This window comes from Opisthocomus hoazin, chromosome 15 (assembly GCF_030867145.1).
Source record: "Opisthocomus hoazin isolate bOpiHoa1 chromosome 15, bOpiHoa1.hap1, whole genome shotgun sequence".
Classification (NCBI taxonomy): Eukaryota; Metazoa; Chordata; class Aves; order Opisthocomiformes; family Opisthocomidae; genus Opisthocomus; species Opisthocomus hoazin.
The window spans coordinates 8212872-8229335 of record NC_134428.1 but is presented as its reverse complement, the minus strand read 5'-3'; the positions used below and the strand labels follow the sequence as shown (position 1 = coordinate 8229335).

General features: G+C 51.7%; 1 protein-coding gene across 2 annotated transcripts in view; it reads right to left on the bottom strand.

The window, feature by feature from the left end:
• Nucleotides 1-15389, bottom strand: part of TXNDC11 (thioredoxin domain containing 11) — a 39983-nt gene extending 24594 nt beyond the window's left edge. Inside the window, exons 1-4 of one of the 2 annotated variants that reach the window (XM_075437001.1) lie at nucleotides 15244-15389; nucleotides 11083-11299; nucleotides 10243-10340; nucleotides 8167-8296 (exon numbers count right to left, since the gene is read on the bottom strand). In XM_075437001.1, coding sequence (XP_075293116.1) covers nucleotides 8167-8296; nucleotides 10243-10340; nucleotides 11083-11299; nucleotides 15244-15389 — 591 coding nt within the window. Of the gene's footprint in view, nucleotides 1-8166; nucleotides 8297-10242; nucleotides 10341-11082; nucleotides 11300-15243 lie in introns of those variants that run through there. The other variant, XM_075437002.1, reaches the window with a different exon arrangement.
• Between the last annotated feature and the right edge of the window lie 1075 nt (nucleotides 15390-16464).

The following is a 16464-nucleotide window of genomic DNA, read 5'->3' as shown; positions in this document are numbered from 1 at the left end:
TCGCTACACGAGCTGGCTGTTGTGTTTACATTCCCTTCTCACCCTCTTGCTTGGCTTTACAGAGACGAGAGACTGAGTACCTGGGCCACGGCCTGGGAAATAACCTCAGCCTTCAGTGACCGCAGGCAGCATGACAGACCAGGCTCTCGTCTCATCCATTCCAGAAAAAGGAACCATCAAACACTCGACAGAGACTGGGCATCTGAAGGTGAAGCACAGGAAGCGGGGAAGTTGGGACACAGAAACAAAAATACCCGTTCAATTGCTAAGCAGTACTTAAAAAAAATATTTTCTATCTCCCCCATAAATTTTCTTTTCATCTTTTTCCAGTGGAAGTGCACCTCCTACTGTAAAGCAAATTTAAGCTTAATGACACTGTGCTTATTAGTTACCTTTTGCAGACTACTGAGAAATAATTCACATAACACAGGCCAAAACCCAAGCACAGCTGTTTTCAGATCTCTACAGGAGGTAAAAAAATACAAGTTTTAGAATGGCAGAACCAAAGCAGCGAAAGGACAACACAACTGTTTGCCATCAAAGAAAGTATCAGCGTCGGAGCGAGAGACACAACTCCCTACTCCGGACTCACCGTCCCCGCTTAAACCGCTGGGAAACAGACCCCACGAGTAGCTCCTGCGGGATTGTCCTGGGTTTGGCCAGGACAGGGTTAATTTTCACCAGACTCCAGGAAGGGGCACAGCCGGGGGGGTGGGGGCTGACCCCACCTGGCCAAACAGAGCCGGGTATTCCATACTATGTGCCGTCATGCGGGGTTCCGGTGGGGCGGGCGGCGCGGCGGGAACTCACTTGCGGCTCGGGAGCGTGCGGCGCCGGTGCGGTCCGAGAGAGCGGGTCTGTTTTTGTCGTGTTTTCTCCTTATCTGTATCGTTGTTGTTCCCGTTCCCTCTGTTTGCTGTTCTGTTAAACTGCCCTTATCCCGACCCACCAGTTTCTGCCTCTTTCTTTTCATTTCCCTCTGCACGCCAGCGGGGGGAGGGGCGGCCGCGTGGCGCTTTTGTTGCCGGTGGCAGCCGAAACCAAAACATTAAAATTGGTGCCCAAACGTGGGGCGGGGATAACGACAGGGCTGAGCAGCGGGTGTTAAAACTGCTTTCTTACATTTTGTTAAATTTTGTTATACGCATTTTTCTGTGTTAAAATAGTCGCCGGTAAAAATGTTTCTGTCTTTCATCAGATGGCTGTGGTTTTTGAATCCGTACTTGCTGTACTTGTTTCCTGTGGTGCTATCCATCGTCACGGGGAAAACGATCAGGATTATGATTTTACTGTACTGTACGATATCGACTTATGACATGATAGCATCACTGTGCGTGAAATTAGGCTTGTGTTTGCATGCGGCTCTGCGGTCATTTCTGTACCTCGGATCCTATGTCTTAGAATTTGTGAATAATCAAACCCAGTCTGCGGGGAAAACCGAAGGGGATACCTTCCCCCACTCTTTCGCCCCCCCTCTCTCCTTCAGGCCAGTCCTAACGGCTTTTGAGAATTTCTAGTACCCGTGGGATGCTCAGGGCAGCACTCTCCTTTTGTTCTGCCTCCTGAACGGTTTTTGGGTCTTGTTTAGGGTTAAGCAAGTCGTTAAGAACATCGTGCAGAGACCTGCCCCGGGGCCGGATAGCTGTGAGTGGCTGGGTGTGTGGGACAGCATGGGCAAGTACCTAGGGCAGTGGGCACCTCCGGTGTTTTTTAAACTCACCCCTGAGGAAGTACAGGATCCGGACAAACTAGTAAAGTATCTGCAAAAAGTGTGCTGCCACCCTGGGAACTCCAGAGAGACACAGATCACCGCAACATGCTGGGGTCTGGCCCACGCCTACCGAGCCCTGTTCAACACTGTTCAGTGCCTTAAGGGGGAAAGGGGGGGGGAAACGAAGCGGCAGGCACTGCAACTGGCGCTGCCCCCCCAGCCGGCCCTGCAGCCCCTCCAGCCCAGCAGGCAGTCACAGCCCCCCCGACTGGCACTACCGCTGCCACAGCTGCAGGGTCTGCCTCGGTTTCCCCGGCGGGCACAGCAGCTGCTCCAGCCCCAGCTCCAGCTGCAGGCACAGTGACTGAGCCCAATGACCAACCTGTGCAGGTAGCAGTCGCCCCCGTAAAACTAAAGAAAGACGCAAAGAGAGCAGATCGCTCCGGGAGGGATGACGATGAGCCAGGGTCATCGCGGGAGATAGAGACAGAGATCATCACCCGGTCCCTGTCCCTGGGCGAGCTGCGAGACATGCGGAAAGATTTCAGCCGCCACCCTGGCGAGCACAATGCCACCTGGCTGCTGCGGTGCTGGGATAACGGGGCCAGCAGCTTGGAATTAGAGGGCAAGGAAGCCAAGCAGCTGGGATCCCTGGCCAGGGATGGGGGCATTGACAAGGCCATTGGGAAAAAGGAACAAATCCTCAGCCTCTGGAGGAGACTTCTGTCAGGCGTGAGGGAGAGGTACCCCTTCAGTGACGATTTTGTATGCTATCCTGGCAAGTGGACCAATATGGAAAAGGGTATTCAGTACTTGAGGGAATTAGCTGTGTGGGAGCTGGTTTACTGTGACACAGACGATGAGCAGGTACCCACAGACCCAGATGAACTCCAGTGCTCACAATCCATGTGGAGGAAGTTTGTGCGGAGCGCACCCTCCTCGCATGCCAACTCACTGGCAGTTGTAAACTGGAAAGGTAAAGACGCACCAACAGTGGATGAGGTGGCTGTCAGACTCCGACAATATGAGGAAAGTCTCTCTTCCTCCCTTGTCTCAGCTGTGGAGAAACTGGCCCAGGAGGTCCGACAAATGAAAGAGAGTAGGTCCTACTCCCCACCTGTACGGGCCAGTGTCTCAGCTATTAGGGGCAAGCGTTTCCCTGCTCAGGAGAGGGAATACAGAGGCTACACACCACGGGGCACCCTGTGGTTTTACCTGCGTGACCACGGAGAGGACATGAGGAAGTGGGATGGAAAACCCACCTCAAGTCTAGAGGCACGAGTACGTGAGTTGCGAGGTAAAACAATCACAAAAGGGGATTCTGTTAGGAAAAGTGCCGCTCCAGTTTCCAGCAGCCAGCGCTCCAGACCAGGTAGACAGTTTGATTTTGATTCCGATCCTCTGGAGTCATTTTTACAGCAGGTGAGCAGCAAATTCTCTGACGAGGATTAGAGGGGCCCTGCCTCCAGCCAGGTGGAGGAAAGGGACAACCGTGTTTATTGGACGGTGTGGATTCGGTGGCCTGGCACGTCAGATCCACAAGAGTATAAAGCTCTAGTGGACACTGGTGCACAGTGTACTTTAATGCCATCAGAGTTCAAAGGGTCAGAGTCCATTTGCATTTCTGGAGTGACAGGGGGGTCCCAAGAGCTGAGTGTACTGGAGGCTGAAGTGAGCCTCACTGGGCAGGACTGGCAGAAGCACCCCATTGTAACTGGCCCCGAGGCTCCGTGCGTCCTTGGGATAGACTATCTTAGGAGAGGCTATTTCAAGGACCCAAGGGGGTATCGGTGGGCTTTTGGCATAGCTGCTGTGGAGACGGAAGAAATTAAACAGCTGTCCATTTTGCCCGGTCTCTCGGAGGATCCTTCTGTTGTGGGGTTGCTGAGGGTTGAAGAACAACAGGTACCCATCGCGACCACAACGGTGCACTGGCGACAGTATCGTACCAACCGAGACTCCCTTCTCCCCATTCATCAGCTGATCCGCCAGCTGGAGAGTCAAGGAGTGATCACCAAAACTCGCTCACACTTTAATAGTCCCATATGGCCAGTGAGAAAATCTACTGGAGAGTGGAGACTGACAATAGACTACCGTGGCCTGAATGAAGTCCACACCACCGCTGAGTGCTGCCGTGCCAGACATGCTAGAACTTCAATATCAGCTGGAGTCAAAGGCAGCCAAGTGGTACGCTACAATTGACATCGCTAATGCATTCTTCTCCATCCCTTTGGCAGCAGAGTGCAGGCCACAGTTTGCTTTCACCTGGAGGGGCATCCAGTACACCTGGAATCGACTGCCCCAGGGGTGGAAACACAGTCCCACCATTTGCCATGGACTAATCCAGGCTGCACTGGAAAAGGGTGAAGCCCCAGAACATCTGCAGTACATCGATGACATCATTGCATGGGGTGACACAGCGGAGGAAGTTTTTGAGAAAGGGGAGAAAAGTTCAGATCCTTCTGAAAGCCGGTTTCGCCATTAAGCGAAGTAAAGTCAAGGGACCTGCGCAAGAGTCCAGTTTTTGGGAATAAAATGGCAGGATGGGCGCCGTCAAATCCCAATGGATGTCATCAACAAAATAGCAGCTATGTCCCCACCAACCAGCAAAAAGGAAGCACAGACCTTCCTGGGTGTTGTGGGTTTTTGGAGGATGCACATCCCAAATTACAGCCAAATTGTGAGTCCTCTGTACCATGTGACCCAGAAGAAGAATGATTTTGAATGGGGCCCTGAGCAACGACAGGCATTTGAACAAATTAAACGGGAGATAGTTCATGCCGTAGCCCTTGGTCCAGTCCAGTCAGGGCAAGATGTTAAAAACGTGCTCTACACCGCAGCCGGGGAGAATGGCCCAACCTGGAGTCTCTGGCAGAAAGCACCAGGGGAGACTCGAGGTCGACCCCTGGGGTTTTGGAGCCGGGGATACAAAGGATCCGAGGCCCGCTATACTCCCACTGAAAAAGAGATTCTGGCAGCATACGAAGGCGTTCGAGCTGCTTCAGAAGTGGTGGGCACTGAAGCACAGCTCCTCCTAGCACCACGATTGCCGGTCCTGGGCTGGATGTTCAAAGAGAGGGTCCCCTCTACGCATCATGCCACCGATGCTATGTGGACTAAGTGGGTCGCGCTGATCACCCAGCACGCCCGAATGGGAAACCCCAGTCGCCCAGGAATTCTGGAGGTCATCATGGACTGGCCAGAAGGCAAAGATTTTGGAGCATCGCCAGAGGAGGAGGTGACACGTGCTGAAGAGGCCCCACTGTATAACCAGCTGCCAGAAGATGAGAAACAGTATGCCCTGTTCACGGATGGGTCCTGTCGCATTGTGGGGAAGCAGCGGAGGTGGAAGGCTGCTGTATGGAGCCCTACACGACAAGTCGCGGAAACGGCCGAGGGAGAAGGTGAGTCCAGTCAGTTTGCCGAGGTGAAAGCCATCCAGCTGGCTTTAGACATTGCCAGTCGAGAGAAGTGGCCAGTGCTCTATCATTACACCGACTCTTGGATGGTGGCCAATGCCTTGTGGGGGTGACTGCAGCAATGGAAGAAGAACAACTGGCAGCGCAGAGGCAAACCTATCTGGGCTGCCCCATTGTGGCAAGATATCGCTGCCCGGCTGGAGCAGTTGGTTGTAAAAGTCCGTCACGTGGACGCCCACGTCCCTAAGAGCCGGGCCACTGAAGAACATCAAAACAACCACCAGGTAGATCAGGCTGCTAAGATTGAAGTGGCTCAGGTGGATCTGGACTGGCAACATAAGGGTGAACTCTTTATAGCTCGGTGGGCCCATGACACCTCGGGCCACCAAGGAAGAGACGCAACATACCGATGGGCTCGTGACCGAGGGGTGGACTTGACCATGGACACTATTGCACAGGTTATCCATGAATGTGAGACATGCGCTGCAATCAAGCAAGCCAAGCGGGTAAAGCCTCAGTGGTCTGGAGGACGATGGCTAAAATATAAATATGGGGAGGCTTGGCAGATTGACTACATCACACTGCCACAAACCCGCCAAGGCAAGCGCTATGTGCTCACAATGGTGGAGGCCACCACCGGATGGCTGGAAACCTACCCTGTGCCCCATGCCACCGCCCGGAATACCATCCTGGGCCTGGAAAAACAAGTCCTGTGGCGACATGGCACTCCTGAAAGAATTGAGTCGGACAACGGGACTCATTTTCGCAACAGCCTCATAGACACCTGGGCCAAAGAACACGGTATCGAGTGGGTGTATCACATCCCCTACCATGCACCAGCCTCGGGAAAGATCGAACGTTACAATGGGCTGCTAAAAACCACTTTGAGGGCAATGGGGGGTGGGACTTTCAAAAACTGGGATACTCATTTAGCAAAGGCCACCTGGCTGGTTAACACCAGGGGATCCACCAACCGGGCTGGTCCTGCCCAGTCAAAAACTCAGCGCCCCGTAGAATGGGATAAAGTCCCTGTAGTGCACATGCGGAACATGTTAGGGAAGATGGTTTGGGTCAGTCCTGCCTTGGGCAAAGGCAAGCCCGTCCGCGGGATTGCTTTTGCTCAAGGACCTGGGTGTACCTGGTGGGTAACGCGGAAGGATGGGGAAGTCCGATGTGTACCTCATGGGGATTTGATTTTGGGCGAGAATAGTCCATAAATAAATTGTATAAAGTTAATTGTTAAATAACCCTGTCACTGTCTGTTATCACTGTTACAATTGTTATATTTAGTACCAGTAGTAGCATAGTAAGAATCATCCAGATTAAAGAAGGATGGACTTTTTTGATGAACCCTAGCAGAGCACAGCGATGATGGAACTGGACCTGGTTTTCAAAAACTGGCATCCAACAACTTCATCAGGATCAACATCTCCTGCAGACTGTGGGCACGGGCCGCACCAGATACATCAGCCGTGAGCTCCGGATGCAGCAAGTGACCGCCCATCACCACACATCACCTCTCCTGCCACGGAAGACCATAACGACAGATGGAGCCTGAAGTCATGGATTAAATGAACTCAACGGACACTTCAGAGTGATGATCCATAGACTAAGGGAATGATATCTGGAGACAGGAAAAGTGGTGGTGATCAACTGGACAATGGGGGACCTGGGCATGACGTAGATGGTATGGAATAAGGGGTGGATAATGTCCTGGGTTTGGCCAGGACAGGGTTAATTTTCACCGGACTCCAGGAAGGGGCGCAGCCAGGGGGTGGGGGCTGACCCCACCTGGCCAAACAGAGCCGGGTATTCCATACCATGTGACGTCACGTGGGGTTCCGGTGGGGTGGGTGGCGTGGCGGGAACTCACTCGCGGCTCGGGAGCGTGCGGCGCCGGTGCGGTCCGAGAGAGAGCGGGTCTGTTTCTGTCGTGTTTTCTCCTTATCTGTATCGTTGTTGTTCCTGTTCCCTCTGTTTGCTGTTCTGTTAAACTGCCCTTATCCCGACCCACCAGTTTCTGCCTCTTTCTTTCCATTCTCCTCCGCACGCCGGCGGGGGGAAGGGCGGCCGCGTGGCGCTTTTGTTGCCGGCGGCAGCCAAAACCAAAACAGGGATAAACTGGAGCAAGAACAGCACATCCCGACCCACAGCAACTACCACCACGCGTCCCCCCACGCCGCGGCACCTCCTTCCCAACAGCCCAGCGCGTGCTCCTCCCCGCAGCAAGACCACCACCAGAACATGCACCCATCCCACGGGAACGCCACCCCGCTCTCCAACACCGCAAGGCCCCTCGCCGCGTGTTCTGGCCGCTACGACAGTATCCACATGTTGGTCAGGTCTTCCGCTCTGCTCTAACAGCTCGGCACGTAGTGAGATTATGGTATTCCTGCACTGTGCACTACAGGAACGAACAGCTGCAAAGGGATTACGAATGGTTCTGTTGTAAGCACATTTTGCCTAGTCGGACGTTATAAATCAGTACTATTGCTACCAACCTCTGAACACAACAGACTGAAAATTAAGAAGACACAATGTACCAGTGGATTCAGCTCCTGAAGTTACAGCATACCAAGTGGTTAGGAGCCGTTATTTTCACCGATTTCCCATTTGTTTTTACTTAACAGACTTATCTTCTTAGGAAGGTTTAACACCCCTTTAAAAATCCAAGCAATGATTATATATTTCTCAAATGCTTTCCCAACTCAGACCGCAAGATTTTTTTGAAAAGATTTCTCCCTTCTTTCTTCTTCACACGTAACTTTTGGGCAAGGTAACAACTTTTGATTGTTGTCTCTACGTACTAAAGTACTGCAAATTAGGAACATTACTAAATGGTAATAGTCACTATACAGGGAACCAGCATTATGAATTTGTCATTTCCTATTTTTGTGATCTTAACAAATTTACAGGGTGCTGATTTCAGGATCCTGGAAATTAACTAACACTTTGGAGCAGATCAAATTTAATCGTGAAACAAGTTAAAACTCTTTCTGAACCACAGTGGTAAAGCTAGAGAAGAGAGACAAGTACCTCATAATTTGAGAGGAAATCTAGTAATTTTGATCGAGACGAGATGTAGAGTAGTGGTGTCATCACCCGGCGAACAAACTTTTCAATATAAACAGCACTCATAGGGCCTTTGTATTCAATTGGTCCAAAACTAGTACCAAAAAAAATAATAAAACATTAAGACTTAAATTAACAATAGAGAGAGTCCCTCCTGGGGGTGGCAGAGATAGGAGTTACATCGACAGCATGCTCAGCCTCTAGGGAATCGCCCTCTGCGCTAATGAACAGTGGCTTCTGGAGCTCATTGAGGAGCTGTGTCACCCATCTCAAAGCACAGCACAGAAGCTGCCGCGACTCCGGCGCCGTGTCCATGGGCAGGGGCAGCGTGTTGGTGGGGACGAAGGGATGGAGGCCTCCTCTGAGTCCCATTAAAGAAGTTGGTAAAATGCATGTGCAAATTACACGATCCCATACGTGTCTTTCTGCTTTGTCCGAAGCAAATACATGCGACTCAACAAAAAAAAGTGCCGCTATTTTCCATTGATTTTTTAAAATCTTTAGGAAGTTAGTTCACAAAGGATCAATCCGAAAAGGTGCAGCATTTTTACACAGACTGTCACAAGCAGCGCTCTGTACAGCAGGGACGATTCCAGTCACACTGCTGACGAAGAGAGAGCCTACAGCTTGTCCCCAGCCATCGGATAAAACAGCTCACACCACTCTCGGCAGTGCTAAAACGGAAGGTGGTGGACCGGGCCTTGTGCCTACGATTTCCAGAGTTTCTCCTTCACCCCCCTGAAATCCTGCATCTGATTGATTATCATTACGTTTGACAAAGCATCACAGTCCAAAATGAAATCAAACACGAAAAGGATGAGGAATCAATCCATTCCCACCAAAGAATTTAATGTGATGCGTTTTTTAATATAGTTCATACATACAGATACTTTGGAAAATATCAAAATACCTATATCTAGATGCTTTGAAGTGGTCTTCTACAGCCCACCAGATTATTCTACGTCCTACCCTGCTTTATTGCGAACTTTTGTCTTCACAGCAACGTGCACTGCTTCAACATGTGACATGCCCAGCACACAACGTCTGAGGTTCCGTATCTCAGGCACGAGGGGCGCATTGCCCTTCGGGGTTTTTATGAAGTATCAATACGAATTTACATCTCCTCTTGTTGCCACTCTGTTCAAGGTTACTGGCAATACCCAGGTGTATTCATCTAACGTGTCGTAATTTCAAGATCCAATAAGCTTAAGTCAATGTACATCCAAGTGGGATTGCTGGGTTTTTTTATCACAGTTTGAATTATGCCAGTGCCATCTGTGCCCTCAAGTTCAGCTGACAAAGATCAGGACTGTTCCTCCCAACACATAAATCCCCTAAACACACAAAATCAGCCTCTGTAATGGAAGAGGGCTGCAGTTCAAGACTAGGGTACGCAAGTAAAATGCAAGTGATAAATTACACCGCATTCAGCTCTACTGTACCTTGGACCTAGCATCAGAAAGGGTTTCCTTACCTTCTGCTCCACACACGGGGCGGGGGAGAGGGGGGAGGGGAACAAAACATACAAATACTAAAAAATAAAAGCAAGATTATATAAAATTTTATGCAGTATCTCAACATCTGGAGCATAACAAAGTGAGTGTAAAGTTCAAATTTAGAAGAAAGTCTTCAGTACACACTACCACTCAAATATGCACTTAAATTCCACTAACTTCAATAGCATACTTTACTGCTGTCACAAATTGGGACCAGTTGATATAATCCATCTACGGAGCAAGCAGACAACTGAAATTAATACATAAATCTGAATTCTTTACTTTTCATTGGAGGCAGAACTCCCAGGAGACGCACAGGCAAAAGAAAATTTCCCAAAGGATGAAGAATTGCGCGGCATGTCATTTAACTGACACTTCAGCCCTTCATGACACCTGAGTAGGATACAAGGTGAGCTTCACCCAGAATCTCCTCCTCTACAGCTATTTACCATACCCAGAAATATGACATCTTGCAAATGTAACGTTTTATACGATATCTCTGCTTCCCAAAACAACAATAAAAACCGTATGTATGAAATCTTACCTCCGATGGTATAAGTGTATCACAGGAAAATAAAAGAAGTGCTTCTGCTTCCTGCATTTCCCCTGGTTCCACCAGCAATTTACAGCCACAAACAGCACCTGAAAAGCAGGTAAAGATTCACAGCTAATAAAGTACATTGCCGTAACCTTCTTTATCTAAGGTATTTTTTCCAACCCATTCCATCTGCTATTTTCAGTGTCTCTTCAACTCACTATTCCATTTCTGCTCTGCTTAATTCCATCACACAAGACTTTTTCTTTTAAATACTATTATTTATAATTTTTTTTGTCATTTTGCAACATCAATCCTTTTGGTCACTCTTTTTCTAGTTTTTAACCTTCTTAATCTAAATCCTTCAAATTTACTAACTTAGCCATGATCCATATTACTTTTCCTGTGGAGCGGAGCTCAGCGAGCAGAGGTTTAGGACAGCCGTACCTGTGAAGTGTTCACAGCTAACCAGCTGCCAGGACGCAGTGCTCTAGCTCCAATCTTACACCTTTACCAGTGTCTCCAAGCATCCTGGAGCGGGAAGCAAGCTCCACGTAACTTCAGTTTGAAAGCACGTGAATAAAGCTGGGAACAATTTACAAGGAGAAAACTCATAGAGTTACTCATTCAGGAACAGAAATAACCGACAGCTGAGCAGGAATCACAGGTTTTCTCCATTTATTCTAACACTCTGTATGTCAAATTAAAACTAAGACAACTGGCTGGGTTACCCTAAAAGGTAAGCACTCCAGTCCTACCGGTTCCCACCAGATGACAGAAATCAGCATCGGCTTGGACATTACCAAGCCATCAGGCCATGTTTAAGATCCGTAGCTCCTCCGGAGTTACCTGATCCGACAGTCTGGTGGCCACATGTTCTATTTCTTCTCTTGCTGCAATGGACTGGCCACACCACGGCGCGTAGAAGAAATACAGCACGACATCCGAGTCCTGACGAAGGTGATCTGCATAGTCTAACTGTCCCCGAAAAAGATCAATGACTGGAGATCTTGCGGAGAAAAAATTCCCTGGGAGCTTCGCTGGCATTGTTACATCTTTTGCTCGGCTGCAGGAAGGAAATGAAGAGTGGTTATGGAGACCGTACTGCAGCAGTTAAAAAAGTGTGCCCAAAGCCCGAATTTTGAATCTTCGCAAATGTCATGCAATGACAGAACTTTAGAAACTGATGTAAATGACTACCATTTACATTATCTGAGTTAGTTTCGTGAAATACCATAAAAATCTACAGATCACCCTCCACAAGCTTCAGAAAGCCACGCTGTGACACCATGACTATGCTGATGGGAATGTGAGCTCACGCTCCTATTGCTGGTCGCTACAGAGCGTACAATTACCAGGAAGGGGATTTCTATTACTGCTCACTATAGAGCATAAAATTACCAGGAAGAGTGATTTCTTTGGATTTCTTCCCTGGCCTCATCCTCTTTTAACACTTGCACTTTAGGTACCAACACCCTCACAAGAGAAGAGACACTGGTCACAAAGTTTTGTGATGTGATATTTATATAAACAAAGACAATTACCCTGCCTTACACTTTGCTTTAAAGTATTCTACACGCCTATTCTTTTATACTCTATTAGGGAAAAAAATGTAAATCCATGTTAGTTTATTTTGCTGATCAGAGCAGGGACTGGAAACTGGTCAGGGCACATTTGCTCTTCAACGTAAAGACAATACCAGCAAATAGAGAATCTCGATTTAACGAGCTTCTGACAGATTAAGTTTCCTAAGAGAAATAAATTTGGCCAGTAACACCCAGAACGTAACCCAAATACTCCGGAAACCATTTGCTATCAAATCAGCAATCAAACAATCCAGAACTTGTTATGGTTTAAACTGCCTTAAACACAAGCAAATGACCACATTCTCTTTTTTACATTCTCTTCATTCCCAGATTTTCCACGAGCTCTATTTACACTAGAGCAAGTCAGATAACAAAATGGACAGCACCACCGTAATGCTCAATTTTGCCATGGTTCCTTACGGGGCAGGAAGTTTTCAGAAAGGCTGTGCATTCCTTTACCTTGCATCACAATAAAAAGCTCATACAAAAATCTGTTTACCTGGTATTTGATCCTTCTCAGGCTACAATTTCAGTAACTGTGATAAAACTATTGAGCCCCGAAAGCTGTTCAATTCATATGTTAAGCAACCTCCTCACAACACTGCCACCTTCTCAAACTTCAGCGTCGGTCTGGTTTGTGAGGAGTACCTTTGTTTTTGCAGTACAGATCCACCAAAGCCACAGATCTTCTCTCCCTTCCAGGTTACTCTGCATACGCCTAAAGCTCAACGGTAAGAATCACTCCCAGCATACTTTCTAAAGTTATGGAAATTCTTAATTCACATGTAAGAGAAAATATTTGCTTAAAAATTCAGAATTTTAAAAACATTAACTAGTCCCTCATGTTTACAATGCCTGAATTTCACTACTCACAAAACCGTATTTTCACACAGATGGCCAAAAATCTGCTTCCTTCCACGAGCCCCTGCCCTTGTTTGGTCCCCTCTCCCCGGCCAGCAGCCCAGCACCCCCCTCCCTAACGCCGAGGGTCCCAGGCCAGGACCGACACCTCCGGCTCCCCGCTGCTCCTGCGCCGACCCAGCCCGCTAGCCTCTCCGCGGGGGTCCCGCCAGCGGGTCACAGCGCCCGCACGCCGCAGCCCTCGCTCACACGCCAGCGCACATGCCCATCAGCCGCCCAAAGCCAGGCACCGCCACCAAGAGTCTGTCGCACACCAACACAGACCACTTCGGATCCATTAACTGGAACTTCTCTTTAACCGGGCTGATGACAACGGACAACCTGCACGTTTCAAACCTCTGCTTTCCCTCCCGAACTAAACTGGACAGCTGGTTCAGGAGCTATGGTGAGTGGGCAGACAGGTGGATACAGAACATAAAGGCATAAGCCTTTCAATGAGATACGAAATTGGCTCCAAACTGCAAGAAAGTGTAAAAACACTCAACAGAAGTCCTGTGACATGAGTGAGCCAGGAACCACGTGGCTACCTTCAAACCTGAAAAAACCTCTAGTAATTGTTTAAAAACAGAACACAACGAATCAACAGCTACCAGCTTCTTAAGCCGATTTGCTCAGTAGCATCTCCCTCTGCAATACCAAATGCATAACAGAGTGGAGCAGATCATCTCGGGTGCCATCACACAGCACGCACAGCACAACCAGGCCCAGCCAGCACGGGTTTATGAAAGGCAGGTCCTGCTGAACCAGCCTGATCTCTTTCTACGACGAGGCTTAGTGGATGAGGGAAAGGCTGTGGATATCAACGACCTAGACTTCAGCAAAGCCTCTGACACTGCTTCCCACAGCATCCTTCTGGAGAAACCAGCTGCTCATGGCTTGGACAGGTGCACTCCTCGCTGGGTAACAAACTGGCTGGATGGCTGGGTCCAAAGAGTGCTGGTGAATAGAGTTAAATCCAGTTGGTGGCTGGTAATGAGCGATGTTCCCCAGGGCTCAGTACTGGGGCCAGTTCTCTTTAATATCTTTATCAACGGTCTAGATGATGGGATCGAGTGCTCCCTCCATTAGTTTGCAGATGACACCAAGCTGGGCGGGAGTGTCGATCTGCTCAAGGAGAGCAAAGATCTGGACAGGCTGGAGCGATGAGCCGAGGCCAGCTGTATGCGGTACAACAAGGCTGAGTGCCGGGTCCTGCCCTTGGGTCTGTTAAAACACTGCTTATTAAAACTATCTGTTTATTAAAACACTGATTGTGTTATTCACCTGCTGCACAGAGCCTATAAACACTTAAAAACTGATTTCACCAGAACAACCTGGTAGTAAAGGAAAGCACACGCAAGTGCCTTTGACTGCAGGGTCCTTAGACCGGGGCTGCCTTAAAAAACATTTGCATGGTGCCAGAAACAACTCAGGTTCTAGACCACAGGCCTTCCACAACAACACACATCAGGCCAGGCTTCACGTGGCCGTTGCCTGAGCCACTGCACACCTGCAACACCTCAAACCCCACTAACAGATTGCCATGTAGTACAGGAACTTTCCCTTTCCGTGCTTCTCCTCCACTGGTCTTGAAAGTTACGTGTCGTAAGTGCAGTGGTAGTAACTGTGCTCTGGTGCTGAGACTTGTTTGCAAACCGTGTTGACATGTGCCCAGAAACTATGTACTGCAGTCACAGTTAACACGGGCAGTTCACTGTCCTCCAACTGCACACGGAGCTCGCACCCTCCAACTGTCTCTGCTTCTGACGGGGACTGAGCAGGGAATACTCCTCCGGTACTTGTTTGTCTATTTAGCCACGTTCTGAAAAGGCAAAACCCTTCCATTGACCCTCCCGTGCAGAGTGCAGGGCAGCGGGAAGCCGCGCGCTCCCCTGCGAGCCTTCCGGTACAGCCAGCAGTCGGGCGACAGGAACCGGCAGGTTTTACACCAGGGGCAGCAGGAAGGCAACAGAAGAATCGTTGGAAGCGTAAAGAAAACGAGAGAAAATTGTTCAGCAGTGGAAAGCAGCACGGGGAGGTGACTAAGCCGAGGAATCCTTCACCACAGACCCCGCAGCACGGCAGCAGCCCTGCGCTTGGTCCGCACCGCGGTCGCAGGCTGCCGGGCACGCCGCTGGCAGAGCCCCCCCTTCACCCGCACCCTGCCCCGCCGGCCCGGCGCTCCTGGGAAGGAGAACCCGGAGCCCGCTCCCGCTGCCAGACCCCGGCGCTCTCCCGCCGAGGCAGCACGACCCGAGGCGCGGAGCGGCCGCCCGGCCCGCAGGCAGGCCGCAGGAGGGCCCACGGCCCCCCGCCACGGACACGCGTGGGCCTGGCCCCCGGCCCTCCCGCCGCAAGGCGAGCCGCGCCCGGGAGCCGAGGGGAGGCCGCGGCACCCCCGCCGGCCCCTCGCGGAGCCCGACCGCCGGGCGCAAGGAGAGGCGGCCCCGGAGCCCTCGGAGCCCGCCGGCGGCTCTGCCCCGGGCCCCCGCCTCCCCTCCCCGGGCAGGCCCCCCGCCGTTACCTGCAGGTGACTTTGAGGGCGACCAGGAAGGCGCAGCCCAGCACGATGGCCGCGCCGCACAGCAGCTCGGGCCGCCGCGCCATCCGCGCCGCCTGGGGCCGCAGCCGCGGGGCCTCCGCGGGGTCGGGGCCGCCGCACGCCGACATATCCCCGGGCCGCCGGGCGGGGTGCGGGGCGCGGGGCCGCTCCCGCTCGCACACGTCGGCCTCTGCCCGCCTGTCAGCCGCGCCGGGCGGCCCCTCCGCCGGCCAACCCGCCGCCGCCACGTCGCGCCGCGCAGGCGCAGGGGGCCGGGCCGAAGAGCGGGGGGAGCGGGCCCGGCTGCGCCCTGAGGGCCGCGGCCCGCGCTTGGACCCGCCGCCCGGTGAACCGCGCCCCGCAGCTCCTCCGGGACCGAGCCCCCCCCGCAGCCACTGAAGGTCGCACACCGTCCGCGGAGAGCAAGGGGTTCACGTTCAGTTTCGCTGGACCGGCCTCCAGTGCCCCACAGAGCGCGGGCATCCGGCAGCGAGGGCGCACGCCCGAGCAACCACTCCCAGAGGCACGCGGGACAGCCGGGTCTCCTCACGCAACGAACGGCGCCCGCCACACCCCGGCCCAGGCGTCACGCACCACGCGGAGGACGCACGCGGGTGCTGCGGCCCTCGCCCCAGCCCCGGAGCGCGTCATGCTCTTGTTCTGCGACGGGACGCGGCGTGCCGGGCACCACGCAGCTTTGGTCCCCCACTTCCTGCACCCAGCGCGTGGCCCATGGCGACGTCCAGACCCCGGGAGTCACCGTTAAAGCTCTTCTAATTACCTAGGGTCAGCCGGTAACAGAGGAAAATACTCTCCCGAGGAGGGAGCAGGCAGTCGCGGGGGAAAAAAGAAACCCAGCCGTAGCTATTTTGAATGAATGTCTGAAAGAAGCTTGGTGAAGAAAAAAGTAATGAAGCGAACACCCAACAGAAGCTGAAAGCACGATCTGCAGAGAAGCCACAGCGCAGCCGCAGCCCGGCCCTTGGTCCAGGGGGCAGCAGGCCTCTGCCGGCTCGCTGGGCTGCAGGCCGCGCAGCTCCCAGCGCCGGCCACCTCGTCCCAGCACGTCCCACCACAGCACGCTCCTCTGCTTCGCAAGCCGGCGGGCCGTTTCTGCGATCCAGGGAGGCAGCGAGCTCATCACAGAAAACCACAAAAGAAGCAGCTGGAGACACAAACACCCACTTAAACTGGCAGCTACAG